The 20,650-nt window shown below is 27.2% G+C and overlaps 3 protein-coding genes across 3 annotated transcripts; all 3 read left to right on the forward strand.

Annotated features, from left to right (window-relative positions):
• Positions 1–463: 463 nt before the first annotated feature.
• On the forward strand, positions 464–2,341 carry DICPUDRAFT_34489 (uncharacterized protein; the record flags this gene model as incomplete). The annotated part of the gene is made up of 2 exons (XM_003288665.1): positions 464–1,436; positions 1,665–2,341. 2 exons carry the CDS (start codon positions 464–466, stop codon positions 2,339–2,341), a joined length of 1,650 nt encoding a protein of 549 aa, XP_003288713.1.
• Positions 2,342–4,585: 2,244 nt separating this feature from the next.
• Positions 4,586–19,426, forward strand: DICPUDRAFT_55596 (uncharacterized protein; the record flags this gene model as incomplete). Its single annotated transcript, XM_003288666.1, has 3 exons — positions 4,586–17,745; positions 17,809–17,956; positions 18,178–19,426. 3 exons carry the CDS (start codon positions 4,586–4,588, stop codon positions 19,297–19,299), a joined length of 14,430 nt encoding a protein of 4,809 aa, XP_003288714.1. The 3' UTR covers positions 19,300–19,426.
• Positions 19,427–19,660: 234 nt separating this feature from the next.
• Positions 19,661–19,963, forward strand: DICPUDRAFT_22387 (uncharacterized protein; the record flags this gene model as incomplete). Its single annotated transcript, XM_003288667.1, has 1 exon — positions 19,661–19,963. A coding segment is annotated over one exon (303 nt), but the record flags the coding sequence as incomplete, so codon positions are not given.
• Between the last annotated feature and the right edge of the window lie 687 nt (positions 19,964–20,650).

Here is a 20,650-nt window from a genome sequence, read left to right on the forward strand (position 1 = left end):
CTGGGGATGCTTTTTTTTTTTTTTTTTTTTTTTTTTCGCCTATCGATTATTTTTTTTTTTTCCCGGATAATTAATTATTTTATTTTAAAAAATAATAATAATAAATTACAAGAAACCATAATTATTAATATATTTTGTTTTGGTTTTTAATTATTTTAATAATATATTATTTGTTTATTCATATTAAAATAATTTTTTAATTATTTTTTTTCAATTTTTATTAAATTTGTTTGTTTTAAATTGTTTTTTTAATTTTTAATACCTTCAAATATTTATTCTTTTTTTTTTTATAACTATATTCATTCAAAATATTTATTTTTCTATTTATTTTTATAGAGTTTTCATTTGTTGGTGTAAATTGAATATAGAATTCAAAAAAAAAAACTTTAAAAGAAATATAGAAAGAATATATTATCAATATCCAATTTACAAATAATTATAAAAAATATTTTTATAATAGAAAATGGGGGAAATTATCGAAAATTTTAAAAAATACACAAATATCAAATTATTATATTTTTTTCAGTTTGCATCTTTATCATGCTTTCAACCATTTATTAGTGTTTATTTATATCATTTCAAATCGATCCAACCTTCAATTATTGGAATAATCACATGTTTAATTCCATTTATATCATTTATTGCCTCGCCGGTATGGACTTGGGTGACAGATTATTTTCAATGTCCAAAAAAAATTATTATTTTAAATAGCATACTTTCAACTATATGTTTGCTTTTATTAATTCCAATTGGGGATAATTTAATTGGTATCTTTTTATTAATCAGCTCATATAGTTTCATATCATCACCCATTTGTCCAATAGTAGATAGCTTAGTATTAAAACAATTAGGTTCAGACTCTAAACTATATGGTATGCAAAGGTTATTTGGTGCAATTAGTTACGGTGCCGTTGCTATTTCAACTGGTTTCATCATTCAAAAGTATGGTCTCAAATATTTATTTATCATCTATGGTATATGGATGGCTGTTTTTTTGGTATATTATATTTTTAATCAAACAGAAAAAGGTTCTAAATTCAAAAAATCAATGTCAGGTCAATCCCTTTCAAGTTTTAAGAAATTAGTAAATGAAAAATTAATAGAGCTCGAAGAAAGACAACAAACCGAATTAGATAAAGAAAACGAAACTAAACCAAATATTCAAGCAATTGTAGAAAAAGAAAAACAATTATTTAATAGTGCAAGTAGTTTAGGTAGTATGGTTTCAAACAACTCTTTTGAACACTTAGACTCAAGCGGTTGCTCATCCATGTCAACTACACCACCAGTTACTTTGAAAAGAAATTCAAATATTATTTCATCCAATGATATCATTGTATCGAATGAAAAAGAAAATGAAATTATAAAAAATAATTGTAATAACAGCAAATCCCAAACAGATTTATTAGATCAAGAAATAAATTATGAAATTAATAGTTTAGTTTCATCAAATAACAACTCAATACAAGATTTTAATGAACACATAAATAATAATAGCAAAAATAACATCAATGATAATAATAATATTTCAAGTCATGAATTTGATGAAGAAGGTTTATCATCCAAACAAATTTCAAACCAACCTATTCTAGTTAAAGATGGTGCAGATTATGCCATTTGTGAAACAGAAATTCCAATTCAAGACGATATTCAATTCGAAAGAGCATCTCTTAAACAAGCCTTACTAGATCTACTCAAGAATACCCAAATGATAATATTTTTATTAGCTTGTGTTATATGTGGAATGACCGCTAATATAATAAGCAACTTTTTATTTTTATTCCTTCAAGATCAAAAACATGCAAGTGTTGCCCTCTGTTCTACATCTTTACCCTTCACAATTTTAATGGAACTTCCATTTTTCTTTTTTGGTAAAGATCTTTTAAACAAACTTGGTGAAACCAAATTAATTATTGTAGGTCACTCTGCATTTATTATAAGACTATGTCTCTATAATATAATTGCTATCGATTCCGTTTCACCTTGGTTTGTTTTACCAATAGAAACATTACATGGAATTGCCTTTGCCTCAATTTGGGTTGCTGGTGTCGAATATTCAAATAAAATGTCTCCAAAGGGTTACGAAACTACCTATCAAGGTGTATTCAGCGGTGTTTATGGTGGCTTTGGTTCCGGTCTTGGCTCGATTGTTGGTGGCTTCCTCTATGAGCATATGTCTCCAATGTATTTATTTAGATTTACCGCAATTTTAACAACTATCAGTTTAATTTCATTTTCATTAAGTCAAATTTATTTTTCAAAAAAAAATAATAACAATATCATCAATAATAATGATGATGATAACCATATAAACTTAGACAGTTTGGTCTCAGTCAATTAAAAAATTATAATATAGAAATTTTTTTTTTTTTTTTCAAACTTAGGTCAAAAAAAAATTTTATTCAAAACTTAAAAAAAACCTTTCAAATTTTTTTTTTTTTTTTTTTAATTAAGTATATCAAATTTTTTTTTTTTTTTTTGATAAAAAATTAGAATGACAATTTTTTGGTTTTATTTAATTTAGGTGATTTATTTTTAAATCAAAATATTTTCCTTAGAAATATATATTGGAAATAAAAATTGAAATAAAAAATAAAAAATTGAATGAAGTGATTTAAAAAAAAAAAAAATTAAAAAAAAAAAAAAAAATTAAAATTTTTTTTTTAAGTTTTTTTTTTTTTAAGTTGTTACAAAAAATTTTTTTTATTTTTTTATTTTTTTTAAAATTTATAATTAAATTAACAAACTTAAATATTTATTTATTTGTTTCATAGTATATATCAAGAATATAAATATTTATTTATAATATAATTCATTTCTTTAAAATATTTTTTTTTTTCCAAATTTTGAAGAAATAAAACATAATAAATAAAATAAAATTTTTTAAAACTTACATTTTATTATTTATTCAATTAATTATATCGTAAATAATGGGACACTTAAAACCAGAGAGTCTATTAGAAACTATAATATACCCTCCATCAAATATTTTTTCTAAAAAATATTCAAAAGGAGTTATATGTGAATTTACACCTATACAGGAACCACCACAGCCTGAGTCAAAAATAATTACAGTTTCAAAGATTATTAAAAGTGTCAAAAAGAATAAACAGGTTTCAATAATTAGTTTGCAGGGTTTACTCGAAGGAGTTAATGACCAAGATGTACAAGATTTTAAAAATATTGATTTTTTTAAAATTAACCCTGTATTTTATGATGGTGATGCAATACTTTATTTATTTTTTAAATTATGGTATGTATTTAACACGATTTTAATTATAACTTATTTCTAATTTTTTTTTTTAATATTATAAAGTACAAATAAAAAAATTGGAACCGATTATTTGGGTGAATTGTGGGACTTATTTAAGGGAAATGAAACATTTCAAAAGTTTTTTTATAAATTAACCTTTTATCAAGATTATAAAGGGTTAATAATCAATTTTATTATTCTCTTAAAGAATACAGAGGTAGAGGAAAAAGATAACTTTGCATTTTTGTACCACTTGGGTCTTATGGAGGTTAGTCTTACTGGTGAAATTGGTTATTTAAAAAAATTACAAAATTTTATAATGGATCAAGATTTAATTTTAGCAGCAGAACAATTGGACTGCAATTTTTTCAACTCATTTGAAGATGACCAATTAAAAGTAGTCTTTGACAAGTTATTCACCGAAAAGACATTGGATGATTCTCCCAAGATTTTTAAATTTTTTAAATTTGTCATAAAAAGTTTTCAAAATATTAATAGATTAAAAGTTCTCTTAAAGGATGTGGTTTTGTTCTATCTTAGTTTGAAAATAGAAACATTTCAAAACAACCTATATATAAATAGAGCTGAAATATCGTTTTACCTTTATAGTAAAGGTATAGAATGTGCTCCACAATATCTTGCACACTATTTGAAGGAGAGTCCATTAGAATATTTCACCTCAATGGATATGATTCTCGGTAATAATATAGGTATGGCTAAACACATTTTCAATTTAATAGAAAAAGTATTAAGACCAAGTCATCCTTCACTCATAAAATTAATTAAATACTACAAAGCAATTCCATTTCCATGGGATGTTATAATAAGATCATTTTCAGTTAGAGATAGAATTAAAGTTTTTATAGAGTACAAAGATGAAGAGGTTATTAAAAGGCTAGTAATTGGTGGATCAAAAACATTGGAATGCCTTCAAATTTCACTTTATACAAAACTAAATGACTCAACATTGAACAAAAAGGTAATTATACTTTTTTTTTTTTTTTTTTATATTTTTCATATTAATTTTTTTTTTTTTAGGTCTATGTTGATATGGAACCTAAAGAATTTTTTGATGCAATTTCAAATATAGAATTAAAATATCAAAATGATAATCCAAAAGAAAAATTCAATACAAGTGAATATACAAATTATACTTGGACATTATTAGAGGTTATTAAATCTATAGTATCAAAAGATAAAGGTACAGAAGTATGCACCAAATATTTAAATTTAATCGAATTTAAAGAAACTTTACCAAACATTTTATTAGCCAGAGAAATTATTAGAAATTATCATCCTGGCATACTTGCAGTAAATTTTGAAAAGTTTACCATGCTTGGTCAATTTTATAGTCATGTTGATAGTTCAAATTTACATTGGGGTAATTTTAGAAAGGATTTATCATCATCAATAGAAAGATACTTTGAAAGTTTGGTACAAAACTATATAAATATTAAAAGAGAATATAATGAAAATCGTAGAGATGAATTTAAAACCCTCACAGATACAATTCTAGCATGGAAGAAATTTGGTATTCCAGGCCAGTGCGACGGTGTTAAGGAGTTCTCTGTATTCTACCAAAAGTTAGAAAAAAAGAATCAAGAGTTTAGCTTGCTCTATAGCTTTAAGGAGATCCTTGAGAGAAAGTTTTCGTTTAGTTTTAGCAATGCAGCAATAAAGAACTGGTCAATAACTAAAAGAACCAAGAATTTAAGAAATCTAATATTATCATCAAGTAGCCAGTCTGGTCATTTTTTAAAAAAACAACAAACCATCAAATTTTTAACATATTTCGAAGTTCAAAACAAAACATTATTTTTTCCAGTTGTTTTTGAGCATTATTTAAAAGAGTATCCTCAAAACTTGGATATAGTCGCCCAAAAAACTTCAGAGTTTTTAGAAAGACTTATCAAATCTGATTCATCGATGCAATTAAATGTTATCTTTGAAAGTATTACCAAATTACCAGAGATTAATTATACCAAAGAAATTCCAACTATTTTTAAGTATTTCTTGCCAGATCAAGAGTACAACCCTGAAATCGAAAGGAGTATTCAAAACTTCATTGATAATGCTATATTTATTTATGGTGTTAGGGCTCATTTCCCAACGATTGAAACTTTTATGTCAAATTTAAAGTTTTTAAAAATAGAAGATTTTATAGAGAAGCGTAAGATGTGTGAAGATATCATTAATTTGGTTTTTAAAGAGACACCAACAATTGCTGAAGCCAATAGTAAACTTGAAGAATTAAAGAAACTCATTTGTATCAGTAAACTCCAATTCGAATTCTTTGATCTTCAACTCAAAGATTTAATGGAATGGTTCTCAACATTTGTTGATTTGGATAGCTTTACCATTCAGTCTGAGAGTTCATCACAAAAATTCTCTGATGCTTTTAGTTCACAAATTATCAATTACACAATCTTTTGTAGACACCAACTTGAAGAATTTATAGAATACAATAATGCATACATCGATAATAACGAAAAAAGAAAATCTATAACTTTTCAACAGTTTTTTGAAAAAATTAATAAAATTATTCCAGTCGAAAATTTTGCAAGTTCAAAAGTTGCTTTCAATAATACAATTAATATGCTACCAAATGTAAAAGCTCTCTTTAGATCTGGTGATGTAACTGAAAAAGGTGTAATAGAAAACTCAAAGACAATCCTCAGTTTCGGTTCAATATTTGTTTCCAAAGTATCATCAGTATTAAAATCAAAGAATTCATGGCATGTATTTAACGATACACTTATTCTTCAGAGTGATGATTTAGAAAATAATTATAGAGGCTTAGATTTGTTTACAAATAATGCAAATAAAGAAATCTTTGACAAGTTTAGAGTTATATTCCAACTTTTTGTTAGCATCCATCAAATTCATAACGAGCTCTTTTATATCTGCCACCCACGTTATTTATCTAATCATGAATTTAGAGTTGATTGTTCCAAAAATCAACTCATTAACTTGAAAGATACCTTAGAAAGAAAGGTTGAAAAATGGAAAAAGTTTATCGACCATTTGCCAAAGAAATTACTCTTTTTAAAAGCATCGGGTATTTCATCACTCTACTCTAAACTTAAAACCATTTTTAAAGGAAAGAAAACAGATAACACATTCACACAAGATTCAGAAAAAATTACAGAAGAGATTTACCCATTCATCAAATACTGTTTTGGTAGCGAACTTAATCTGGAATATTCTCTTCTCTTGGAGCAAGTTAAAGAAACTAAATTTGGTGGAAAAATCGAAAATTTCTTATTTGATTTAATTAAAAGAATCAAAGTCAATATCGTTGGTAATTATGACGAAAAAGATGAAGAAGAGGAAAAAGAAAGAAAAGAACAAAGAAATACAGACAACCAATTATCATATCAATTTAAAGATGGTGAAGAAGAGCAATTAATTTCAGAATATGCATCTGCAAGTGGAAAAGTTAATACATCATTCGAATTAGTACCTATTCCAACTAAACAAAAATCTGATCTTTTCCGTTATTTAATGTGGTTAAATGATGGTGTATTGCCCCATCCAAGTCAAATCTTTTATTCAAATACATTTGATAGAGATTTTTCGTTTTTTAAGAAATTAGTAGAAAGATTCAAAGATATTAAATTCTTTTTAATTGGTACTCCAAAGAATAAAGATGACTTGATAGAGTGGATGTCTCAACACTTTAGTAAAAGCTCAATGTCCCAACTCGCAAAAGTTTACATTGTTTCAATTGAAGATGACAATTACACCAAAGACGTATTTTCATTTATTCCCATTAATTCCGATAAATTAACTCTAAGTTGGGATCATTTCAAATGTTCCTGGAAAGATACAGTCAAACCAAAATCAATTGATTCATTAAATTTAGTTTATGACAAAAACAGTACTGGCAAAACTCACTTCATCAAGAGTAAAACAAAAAATTCCAAAGTTGAAACAGTCTTTATTAGATCAGGTTTTAAAACAAATTTATTATTCAACACTCTAAAAGAAAAGAAACTTAAAGAATTATCTATCCATTTCAATATATCATGTTATGCCGATTTTGAAGAGTTTTCTCAATTTTTTTACCCATTCATCACTTATGGTTACATATTCAAAAAGAATGGAGAATTAGCTTGCATTCCAAATAATTGTTCAATTAAAATTTTTGTTGAAATTGGTGAGCCTCTAAAGAATGATTTAGATAGTGACTCACTAAAGAATGATAAAAATAGTGATCCACCAAAGAATGATAAAAATAGTGACCCACTAAAGAATGACCCACTAAAGAACTATGTAGAAAATTCAATACCTTTAATATACTATTTAGCAAACATTTACTCTAGGAACCAAACCGATTCCGGCCAAACCAACTATGATGAGTACAAGAATGTTCAATGGGAAGCTGGTGAATCCGAAAAGCGTGCATTTAGTTTTGTACATTGCTCTTTCTATCAAAAGGCAACTATTGATATGGGTAATTCTTTCACTTTTAAAGAATACATTTTTTATCTTAAAAGATTTTTATCAGAAAAGTATTTAAAACTAGATATCGAGTATTTAGAAGATCCAAATTGCTTCCCATACAGAAAGAGTTTCTTTTTAATGTTAAATGAAAGATTAAAATTTTTAGATAGTTACTACGAGTTTTACTTAATGATATGTGATTATGACTATCAAAACTCTGGTTCAAGGCTTCAAGAGGGTCTTTTAACTTATCAAGAATTATATGAAATATTTTTAGTTGAATCTATACAATTGGCCAATCCAACCTATTCATCAACATCAAATTGGGACAAACCACCACTTATTACCAACAGATCAGCAGTAAAGATATCAAATTCTCAAGTAAAATACGACTCATTCCAAAGCAAAGCTATTGACTTTATTCATTTCTCTGAATCATTCGAGCACTCAATTCATGAAAAGATTAAGACCCTTCCATCATACATCACTTTAAAAGATGCAAGAGAAAACCCATCATTTTTCAATTCAAAGATTGCCACATCGTTCGGTATACATTCTAGAACTAATATCGTTAGTGATTTAGCAATTCAATATGGCTTTGTTTTAACTCCAGAGCTATCATTGCGTTTACTAGTTTTAAATAATAGAATACAGCATCACAGATCAATGATTTTAACAGGTGATACAGGTGTTGGTAAAACAATGCTACTTATTTTTTACTCTTTATTAATTAATGCTGGCTTATCATCTATCCCAGATATCATATTCGAAATCAAGGAGTTAATATTAAGTTTTGGCAAAAATGTTAACGGTTTCAGTCAAAGCGAATTATTTAAAAACCTGTCAAATAGCTATTCAATTGACAAGATCATTAAAGTTTCCGAAGAGATTTTTAGATTTTCACCAAATAAATCTGATAAAGACTCACCATCAACCTCTTTATCGTCGTCCACAAATGATGACCAAACTTTACCCGAAGAAAATAAGAGTAAACTAATCGATCAAGCAATATCAAAAAATATATCATTGCCTTTTGAAAGCTCGTTAAAACACCAAGGTCTATTCATAAAGAAATTAGAAGAAACAATTTTGGGTATCATTGAAAGATATTCATTAATAGATATTAAAGAAGGTGGCTATATACAAAAATTAATTTCAGCAAGAAAACAAAATATTAGACAGATCAACTTTTCAAACACAGTCGAATTAATCAAAGAAATCTGTACAGTTTCATTCAAAAAGATCTTTACTCGTATTATTATGAATAAAAAATTCACCAGCAAATTATTCAAAAAACAAGTTAAATCAATTTTAGAAGAAAGTTTAAACCTGAAGAAAATTGACCCAAATTTAAAGATGGTTGTATTTATCGATGAGTTTAATACAAGTCCAGAAGATACTTTAGCCTTAATTAGTGAAATATTTACTGATAATACACTAGATGGAGAAAAAATAAATATCGATAATATTTTTTGGATCGCTGCAATGAATCCACTTTCACACAATAATACTCAGCCAAACAATATTGATTATACAGGCGAAGAATCTCAAGTTAATTCAGATTTTGTAGTTTTAGAAACACCACCATCCTTAAAACAATTCTTTTTAGACTATGGTACACTTTCAACAAGCAACGAGTCTTCATTTTGTCATGGTTTATTAGAATTAAAGAAAGAAAATATTATACCAACATATATCAATGAAATGGGCAGTATAGCTACAATAGAAATTCAAGAGGATATTAATAGGTTTATTACTATTGGTCAAGAAGAATTAAGAAAAAGCTCTCAAGTTAGAACCCATGTTTCATTCAGAGACATTGTTAGAGCCATAGACCTTTATCAACTATTTAACGAAAATATTGGCACAGAGATATTCAAAAAATATGATAAGGATATCCTAAATAAACCATACAAAAGACATTGGTTAGCATTAATTTGTAGTTTTTCAATGACCTACTTATACAGATTAAATTTAGAGAATAGAAAATCAATGGTTGAAAGTATTAATAAATATATAGGTTCCAAAAAAAATAGCTCATGCTTACTTGACGATGGTAATATTAAATCCCCCGTTGATATTAGAAATATTTTTAGCTCAATTTGTGGTTGTGTTACCGCTCATACCAATATTCCAAAAGGTATTGCCACTACCGAATCATTAAAGTTAAATATTTTCTTTACATTAATATCAATTTATTCATGTATACCATTGTGTATTGTTGGTCCACCAGGTTGCTCAAAGACTTTATCATTTAGTATTGTTAATGACAATTTCAATAAATCCAAGAAAACAGACAATCCAATTTACTCTTTTATCAAATCTGCTCAACCATTTAGATATCAATGTAACAATCATACAACCGATAGTGAAATTGAAGAAGTTTTAGAAAGAGCTATTAGTCGTGCCAGTATTATTCCAGACAGTAGAATGATAGTCCATTTAGATGAAGCTGGTCTTGTAAATGAAGAAGCATCACCAATGAAAATCATGCACGATTATTTGGATAAAGGTACAAGAAGCAAAACTTTAATTTCAATTATTATACTTTCAAATAGAATTTTGGATGCTGCTAAAACCAATAGAATGTTATTATTGGTACATCCAAAAGAAATCTCCCATGAAGATGAAAAAGCTTTAGTTGCAGGTTGCTTATTTGGAAAAAGTAGTCTTACAGACGAACAAATAAAAATTTGCAATAGTATATGTATTGGTTTTTCAAATATTACAAAAAGTAAAATTAACAATTTACATAAAATCCTTCCAACAAAGAACCAAAATCAAATATTTGAAAAAGATCTGTTCCACCAAAGAGATTTTGTATTCTTTTTGCGTCACCTCAAGAGATCATACGAAAGAGATAGAATGATTACACCAGAAACATTGTTAAACTCATTAGAAAGAAATTTCATTGGCAACACATATTTCCCATTACACATCAATTCGTTCTTTATCGCATTTGGTTTCGATGAAAACAAATACTTAGGAAAAGATAGTACCATCGAGAGAATATTGGAAAATCTTAAAGAAGAAATTGACATTGAAAAAGATGACATCAATACTCTCGGTTTTAGATATATGATGCTTTTAGATCCAACTGAAAACGAAACATCATTGTCAATCCTCAAAGAATTAGGAGTCTCATTTTCGGTTATTAGAGTTGGTGATTTTGAAAACGATAAAACTAGTGATAACATTTCATATATCATCAACGAAATGAAAAATAAAATGTCAAAAGGTGGTACAGTAGTTTTGGTCAACTCTCAGCCAATTCAAGCTTGTTTCTATGATGTATTCAATAGACATTTCGCAGTATTCCAAGATAAAACCAAAAAGTTATTCCTTTCGCATCTTTCTTATGGTACCAATACTATATTTGCACCAGTCCATCCAGACTTTAAAGTTATTGTTCATTTACCTCTTTCAAAACTAGAAAAGACTCAATTACCATGGTTAAATCGTTTTGAAAAATATATTCTTGGTATCGATCAGTTACTTTCTTATAAACTTAATGACTCACCATTCAAAGAGTTTTACACAAATCTTTTAAAAAGTGGTAGAGAATTCGTTAAAACTGTAGATCAAAATGGCTCTTTATTCTTTGGGTATTGCAAAAGCACAATAGGTTCATTGGTATATCAAGCATTAAAACAAGAGCAATTATTTGGACCATATACTCATTTTATAAAAAACAAACAAATTCCATCAAAGAAAAACCCATTGCCAGCAACATTATTAAATTGGAAACTATTACAAATTGCAAAACCAGAGTCATTACATGGATGTATTTATCTTTTTAATACTAGATACAAACAAGAGTATTTGATGAATCAAGAGCATTTTAATGCCTTTCTTTTTATTGAAACACTCATCAAAGAATACTTTTTACAATTAGAAAACAATAATAATAGTCCAATAAATTCAAAGTGGACTATATTCACAAGAACATCATTTTATTTGCACAATATTAAAGGTGAATTTTCAAATAATAAAATTACAGACGCTTTGGTTTCAAATATTTCTCTTCCAGATATTCTCCCAAAAATTAAAAACACGAGCAATCTCTTCAAAGTAATAAAGCTTCAAGATCTTAAATCAAGTATTCAATGTAGAGGTGAAATAGAAGAATTCTTTTCAAATCCAGATTGCTTTGTATTGATAGTTGTTGTTGATATGATGGTTGTAACTAATAATCAAATAAATTTAGTTCAAGAGCTATTTGATGAAGACCCCCAAAAAAACAGATTATTAATATTCATTTGCCATTTCCCACCAGAATATACAATTTCACCACAAAATAACATCAACGCAATATTTTTAAACAATAACAATTTCATTTATATTGATTCTTTGGGCATTAAAATTGAAGATTTATCATTTGACTCTAATCAAAAGATGGTTCCAAATTCAGAATCAAAGCTCAATATATCCAATTTTGTAAGAAAAAGTTTTGGTTTGGAAAAAAATGTTGAAAAAAGTGATGAAGGTTACTTGGAGGATATGTTTTTTGAATTCTTAAAGCAAATTTCGAAATCTATGATATCACCATTCATTCCATTCAATTCAAATCCAATTATTAGAGAGTTCTATTCAACCCCATCAAAAAGATACGACTATTTAGATCGATTATTTAAAAACAATAAATCTTGGGTATCATCAATTATTGATCAATTTTTAAGAACATGGAATGAATCTAAATTCATCTCTGAAATCATTACAGAAGTCTCTAGCAATATTTCATCAAGCTCACAATCCTTCTTTGATGCAATTAAAAGTTCAATTAAATGTTATTTCTACCCGGTAATCTCTCAAATTCTTAAAGTATTGGTAAACTATTTCTCATTCGAATCAATATTATTAATTAAAGATGATCCTGATCAAGTAGAAATGGTCAGAAAATATATTTTATCGGTAAACTCACTCAAGATCCCAGATTCTATTGAAGAAAGATTACAACCAATTACAATTTTACCCCCACCAATTAATGGTGTCACCTCAAACCTTCCACTTTACGATTCAATTTCAAATACCATCAGTCAATTGTTTGACCAATCATTAGCATCAATTAATGCAAGAAACTCGATCTATCTATCAAAGACATTCTCTAATGTAATTGATAATCACTCAATTAAAGAGGTTATTTCGCACATTACATCACATCAAAAACTATTAGAAAAATTCCAAACTGATTATATTGTCAGAACACTCAAATTTGATCAATCAATATCAAAATTCTTTTTCAATTTAATTCATCATCTCAGAATTAATGTTCATTCAAATTATAATCATCCAATTTTAGATCTATGGATTGTTTCATACTTTGAAAGCACAACATTAAACCTAATCAAAAATATTTTATTACCACTTATCAATCTTAATGGTATCAATTTAGTTGAAGAATTAATTACTCTCAAGTTCAATGTTAAAGACTTAAGTGAATATAAACTATTCATTGAAGATTTTTCATTCAAACTGCTGTATAAAAGACTTGATTCCTTATTGAAAAATGTTAAAAGCGAAAAATATTTCCCACTAGACTCATTTATCAACTGGATCAAGGTAGTTAGAGAAGTTTTCAATATTTCATCAGGTTTTAAAAATACAATTGTTGATTTTAAATCTTCCAGTCAATATTCATCAAGTATAGAAATCATTTCATATATCTATGTTGTATATTCAATATTTTTAGATACTGTTTCAAACCATCCAAGCTCGCATTCTCTACAAAACATTACCCACCTATTACTGGACTTTATTCAATCAAAAACAGTATTCGAATTCTCAAATATCAAAAGTCTTTTCGTATTCCTATTTAATTTCAAGAAAAGTAAAGAAAACCAATTTTCAAATGACCCATTATTTAATAATTGTTTCCAAAATGATTGTATATTGGATATCTTGGAATCAATAATATCAATCAACAATGACAACTTTATATCTTTTATAGATATTTGCTTGAATCAAAAACTTAATTCCTTTATTACAGTTGGTTGGAGTTGTTTAGTCATCTACGACTATATCAAGAGTAAAGAATCAAACTTTTTAAATTTAAAGACAATAACTAATGACCGTTTAAACAAAAGTCCAAATGACTTTAACTATCATCCACCATTCGTTGTTCAACCATCAGACCCTTGTCTTAAGTTCTTTCAATTAGGAGATAATGGTCAAGAGATTAAAATATTAGAAGACTCTTTATTCTACTCATTATTGAAAAATATTGAAGACATCGAAATGGATAGTCTTTTAATTGCAAGAGAAGGCGAATCAAAATCAAATGACCCATTCAGTAAAATTTATATGGAAGCTCTTAATACACGTATCATTGAATTGTTTGCCAGTTCATTAAATTCAAATTCGGGTTATTTCAATAGCTTTTCAAATTATAACGAAATCTTTAGGAATACCATCAAGAGTTTATTCACAATCTCCGAAAACTCAAGTGCAAAAGTCATTAGGGTCATCAACATCCATAGAGCCACTTTAATTAACAATCTTGATGAAAAAGTTTTAGAAACCATATTAAAAGATACCAAATTCCTTGAAAGTATTGGCCTTTTAACATTCTTAATTGAAGATACAAACAATAATGGTCCAAAATCCGAAATCGATTATAATCAACTACCATTCATTTATAATCCTAAAGATACAAATTATGAACACTATAAAAATCTAGAAATTTTTATTCATTCCTCATCAACTCCAAATTTTGTTCAACTTCAAAAGAACTATATTACACCAGAGTTACAAGGTATAGTTAGATCATGTCTCTTTTTAATTCTTTACCAAGATTACTTGGATGGAAAAGATTTAAAACCATTCATCCACTTGTTAGAATCACCAGATCAAATTGAATTCCTCAAGTTCTTTGAAATCGATCAATTTAGAGATACCTTTAATGCATTTGCCTACCCTGATAAACTAGATCCATCAATTTCAATTCATAAAATTCTAATGAAAGACCCAAACAAAACTAGAGAAGAAACAATTGCCGCATTTATTACAGTAAACTCGGTAGCAATTTCAATTGGATCAAGTTCTAATACATTCCTATTTAATTTAACAAGAAATATCCAAACTGTAGCCGGTCAATATTTCCCAGCTTGTGATGTTGGTAATATTTTTAGAGATTGCGCAATGATTTATTTAGATGAAGCCGAAGATAATACTGTTACCATGGGCTATAATACCTTATATAAATATATTGTCTCATGCACTTCATGGTCTGCTTTTACTTGGTTTATCTCAGTCTCTCCACATTTTACCGAATATCTTTTAAAACCTCAAATTCATTTCGTCAGTAAATTAGATGATCGTTCTCATTCATCACTTACTAATTATCTTTGGGATAGAGCTATAACATCCATAAGTGAAATTTCAAGAAATACAGATATTGTTTCACAACATATTGAAACTGGTCAATTAATTTCAGAATTTCTTTATGATATCTGGAAACAAGGCTTTAGAAATACCAACTCCAAATTAGGTCAATATCTCAAATCTCATTTTTCATCGGTCCAACAAGTCATTTCATATGAAAAATATCTTTGTACTGTTATTACAGCTTTAATTAAAGACTATCCAAGAAGAAAAACTTTGCTTAGAGAAATACACGATCAAAAGGGTGTAATGAATACAAAGAGCAAAGATACAAAATCACTCATCAACTCCCTAAGAGAAAATTTCGTTCGTTCTTATACTCGTCCATACTTTACATTTGAAAAGATTAATAGTTTATTATGCTCAACAACCGATAATGAAAGCTATCAAATTTTGAAATTTATGTCAAATCAAATCCAAAAGATCTGTGTTTCAAAATATTTCTCTAAACTTATTAGCTTTATTAAGAAATTCTATGAAATATTTAAATTCCGTCTCAAAGAGGATCAATTCAATTTTAATTTTAATCTGTGTATAGATTTATTAAAAACCAATCTCACCGAAGATAAATCCTCAACACCCCAAGAAATATTAGAATTAGAAAACTCTTGGAAATCATGCAAATTAGCTTGGGCAAATATTACCAAAGAAATGAATATTATAGAAGGTGGCTGCGCTCAAAGACCAGAATTTGAAAAAGTAGCCTACCCAATTAACGATGAAACTCCAATGAGTTTCCTCTTTTTCGATAGTAATAGTAATGGTGCTGGTTTATTCTTAAATTTAATCAATGGCTGGGTCAGTCACACACAAACTCCATGTCTGCAACTTAAGGATAATGTTGAAATGACCGATACTTTCCGAAACATCACAGACGGTTTCTTTACAAAGAATAACACCTACGATCTTGCTGATTTACCAGATGGTACAAACTATTATTTACTAGGTGCCGATTTTGAAGCAACCGAATATCACGAATACATCTATCATTTATTCTCACATTATCAAAACTTTGATAGATCTCAAATGTCCCCAAATTTTAAAACGATTGAAAACAAAGTTATTGCCAGATTCTTTGCAGGTAAAGGTATTGCATCAGTATTAAAAACCTATTCAACTCGTTTCCCATTCTTAAAAGATGTTCAAGCTAACTCACTTTACAACAAATTAAAATCAATTCCTCAAGAGGATTTGTCATCGAATGTTTACATTAAAGGCCTCCATGAAATTACAACCAAGCTAAAGGAATATGATGTCGATATCAGCTCACCATTAAAATCACACCTTAACACATTTTTCAAGAAATTTAAAGATACACCAAATGACTTTGCTTATTTTTTAACAAATATGATATCTGAAATCATCAATAGATTAAAAAACAATAGTATTTATCAAAACATCGAAGATGCTCATCCAAAATTTGATGGTAAAATAACATTAATCGAATTTAATCAAGATTTCACAAAATTCATTGGAGAAGAGCTTTCAAGAAAAATTAATTTAGAGCAAATTGGCACTCTTTCTTATCTATTCTTAGTTTATACAACCAAAGAAATATCACTCTATAATAATATCAAAGCTAAAGTTGTTGACCGTAATCTCCTAAAACTCTACGATACCTTATATCTCTATTTAGTAGGTCATGACGACAAGAAAAAAATGATCAAACATCTCAAAGAAATTCACAGTATTTTAGTTTCATTAGATACAGTTAGACTAGTCTCACTTGGTATCGAAACAAAGAGCACTCTATATGATATTGTTTCAAAACAACTAAACAAACTTGGTGAAGATACCCTCGCCCTCGTACCAATCAAATCATTATGTTTAGTAAATACCCCTCTCAACTACTATCCAATTTTAATGAGAACAATTCATAAATCAATCAATTCAATTTCTTCAAAGATTTTAGAAGAGAACAAACAAAACAAACAGTATAAAGAATCATTTACCTCTCACTTTTATGAAAAAGATATCATTAGACATGCTGATGATAATGATGATAATGATGATAGTGATGATAATGACGATAATGATACAACAAACAATCAAGGATATAAAGAAACATTTAAAGACTCATTTAATGAAAAAGATAATTCCATAGAAAAGCAATTAGAACTTATCAATAAAAGAATCTCAGAAGAATTTGGTGATAATCCAATTATTCCATATGATAGTCAAGGTAAAGAAATCACCAATAGAATCATCTCCTTCCTTTATCTTTCAAAACCAGAGTCAGCACTTAGTAATCAAGCTATTGTTGCACCATTTAAACACTATGTTTATTATTGGTTAAGAAATTTATCTGAATTTGACCAATTCCTTTCTCTCAGACCAAATCAATCCAAATTTAATGAACTTTTTACAATATTCAACTCCTTCAAAGAAGAATGCTACAAAGAATCTAAAGAGTCAATTAATCTTAGCTATTTGGATGAAAAAATATTTGATGATTTCACCCCTTCAAATATTTTTGATGTTTTCACCCATGTCATTCATAAACTCTCATCAATAGATTCAAATATCAAAGATTTATTCTTCTGGAGCATCAAAAGACCAAACTCAAATGTTTATGAATATATCGAAAAGATTGGTATTTATCAAGATTGGAAAAACTCTGATGTTTCAATCAAAGAATTAATTAAATTAAATACCAACGACAAAGAGTAAGTAGTTCAAAGCTATATATTATAAAAAAATTTCTAATATTTCTTTTTCTCCTCTTTTAGTGTTCAATTTAAATCGCCCGAATATATTTTAATTGGTGTTAACAGACCACTCGATGGCTCTACTAAAGATCGTACATTACCTTTAGAAAACGAAATTGATATCTCTAATATTTCAGAAAACTCGGTGTATGATATTCACTCGGTAGTTGTAAGTAAACTTTAATGTTATATTTTCAATTTTTTATTATAATAAAACTAACTTTCTTTTTTTAAAAATAGTACAAAAACGCTTTTGGTTTTATTTTAATAATAAAGAGTGGTAATAGAAATTTGGTATTTACTAAAGATAAAATAACTGAAATCGTTAATCTTTCTGAGCCTTTATTGGATGCAATGAGTAAAAACTGCTCATTAGTTTGTATTAAGAAGAGATCGACAAATAAACCAGATCAATTCACAAAATTCCAAAAAGAACAAGATTATATTAATAAGCAATTAACTAAAGAAACCTTTAATCCAGATTCTCAGATAGACCAACCAATTTTAGATCAACCTGGCCAAAATACTGCAACCACAACAACAACAACAACAACCACAACCACAACAACTACAACAACAGCTCCACCCCAAGCTATTATACAACCAGCTCAACAGCAAAAAGAAGAACAACAACAGCAACAGCAGCAGCAACCAATACAGGAGCAACAACAACCAATACAACAACAAGTCTCACCTACACCACAACAGCCAACACAAATCATAAACCAACCACAAAATCAACCAACACCTCAAACATCCCAACAAACATCTCAAATAACTCCACAATCACCACAAAATGCACAACAAACTCAAAATATAGGGCAACAAATCCCACAACAGCAACAGCAACAGCAACAGCAACAACATCAACATCAACATCAACAATCACCTCAACAATCTATTTTTGATACCCAACAATCACCACTTTCTCGATCCACTACAGATTCTCAACAATCACCACTTTCTCGATCCACTACAGATTCTCAACAATCACCACTTCAGCAATCTGTCATTCAGTATATACCATTAGAAAATCATAGAATTCTTTATAATAGAACACTTTTTAAACAGTTTTTAGATGATTTAGAAAAACTTGATGAAAATAATAAAAAAGAACTTGTTGAAAATGGTATAGATTGTTATTCTGTAATTTTAAATATGAAAACAGAAGAATGGAAACAATTTTCATTTATTAAAGCCCCTATCAAAAACAAAATAATTAATTCAGTATTAAAGCAAACCAACCCACTAAGCAAGTTTTATTACTTTGAAAGCTATCACGATGCGTTAGAAAATAAAGAAATATTCCGTGATTTTCTTATTGACATTCTTAATTCAGAGGAACACGCCGATAAGCTTATAGAAGAAGGTTATGAAGATTTTAGCTGCACAATTTCTAGCGATGATGATTATGATGATTTAATAGAATTTTTAAATGAGTTCTTAAAGCCAATTACAACCTCAAACCTTATATCTCAACTTCAACATTTTAATAAAAATAGAAATAATTAACTTTATATTGTAACCTTTAAATAATAATAATATTAATAATAAAGGGTTCCAATATTTAAAGTGTTTTTAAAAAAATAAATTAAAAAAAATAAAATAATAAAATAAAAAATAAAAAAATTATTTCAACAAATTTTAAAAATAGGGTAAAAATAGAATTTAATTCAATCACAGATATCACAAATACTAAAAAAATGTTATAATTGTGTGGGTAAAAAAAAAATGTGGTTACTTTATTTCTTTTCTTTTTTTTTCTTTTTTTTTTTTTATTTTTTATAAAAATTGTTTATTACAAATAAAAATGTTATATAATATTTTTTTGTTTTTATTTTATTTAGTATTTGTTTCATTAATTAACGCAAGTAATGAAAAAATTTTACAACCAACATTAACAAGTACAAAAAGTGAAGGTGGTCAAATATTCATTTACAATTTAGATAGCTTTAATGTTACTCAAATCTCTGCACAGTTCCACAGTACCGAAGTTAAAACTGATATTTTTTATTGTCAAAATATAAAAATATTAAACTCAACATCAATTACATGTATTGTTCCAAAAGGATTTGGTGTCTACCTTGTTGTAATAAAAGATAACCAGCATATCGCATTCCCAATTTATTGGTCATACGAACTTGGGGACAAAGAAAAGAAATCTATAAAGGAAAAAGATACAAATCACTTTCCTTTGTTTGAACAAAAAAATAGAAGAAATATTATTTTAAATGGTAAAAGTGTAGCGTCTACATTAAACAACATAGAAATGAAAAGAATTAAAAAAAATAGTGTAGATAATAGTCAAAGAGAAAAATTTAGAAAATATAATAGAAAACTTATTCAATATAAAAATGGTCATCTTTAAATATTTTTTTTAAACAGTTACAAAAAAAAAATAAATTAAAAATTTCATGTTTTAAACAGTTTTCAAAAAACTGTTTTATATCTTTATAATTTAGATTCATTAAACATCTATTCTAGATTTAATTTAATATCACCGTTATATTTATAAAATTTTTTATACTATAATATTTTTTTTTTAACCCCTTTATTTTGTGTAAATAATTATATTCTAAACTGGAGTTATAAGACGAATTATATCACTTTTAAATTAATAACAGATCTAAAAAAACATAATATTTTATTATTAACAAATTATGACTATACTATATTAATAAAAAAAACAAATTGTGCGTATAAATAATAATAATTATTCTAGATTATTTTTTTTTAAAATTAAACAAATTAATGTTTAAAGATTTAAGATTTTATTAATAGCGTTGTGTATGTTTATAAGTTAAATCGATGATTTTTTTTGTGTAAAGTTAAGTGAATTTATTTTTTATCATATTTAATATTT

Source organism: Dictyostelium purpureum, assembly GCF_000190715.1.
Source record: "Dictyostelium purpureum unplaced genomic scaffold DICPUscaffold_144, whole genome shotgun sequence".
Lineage (NCBI taxonomy): Eukaryota > Evosea > Eumycetozoa > Dictyosteliales > Dictyosteliaceae > Dictyostelium > Dictyostelium purpureum.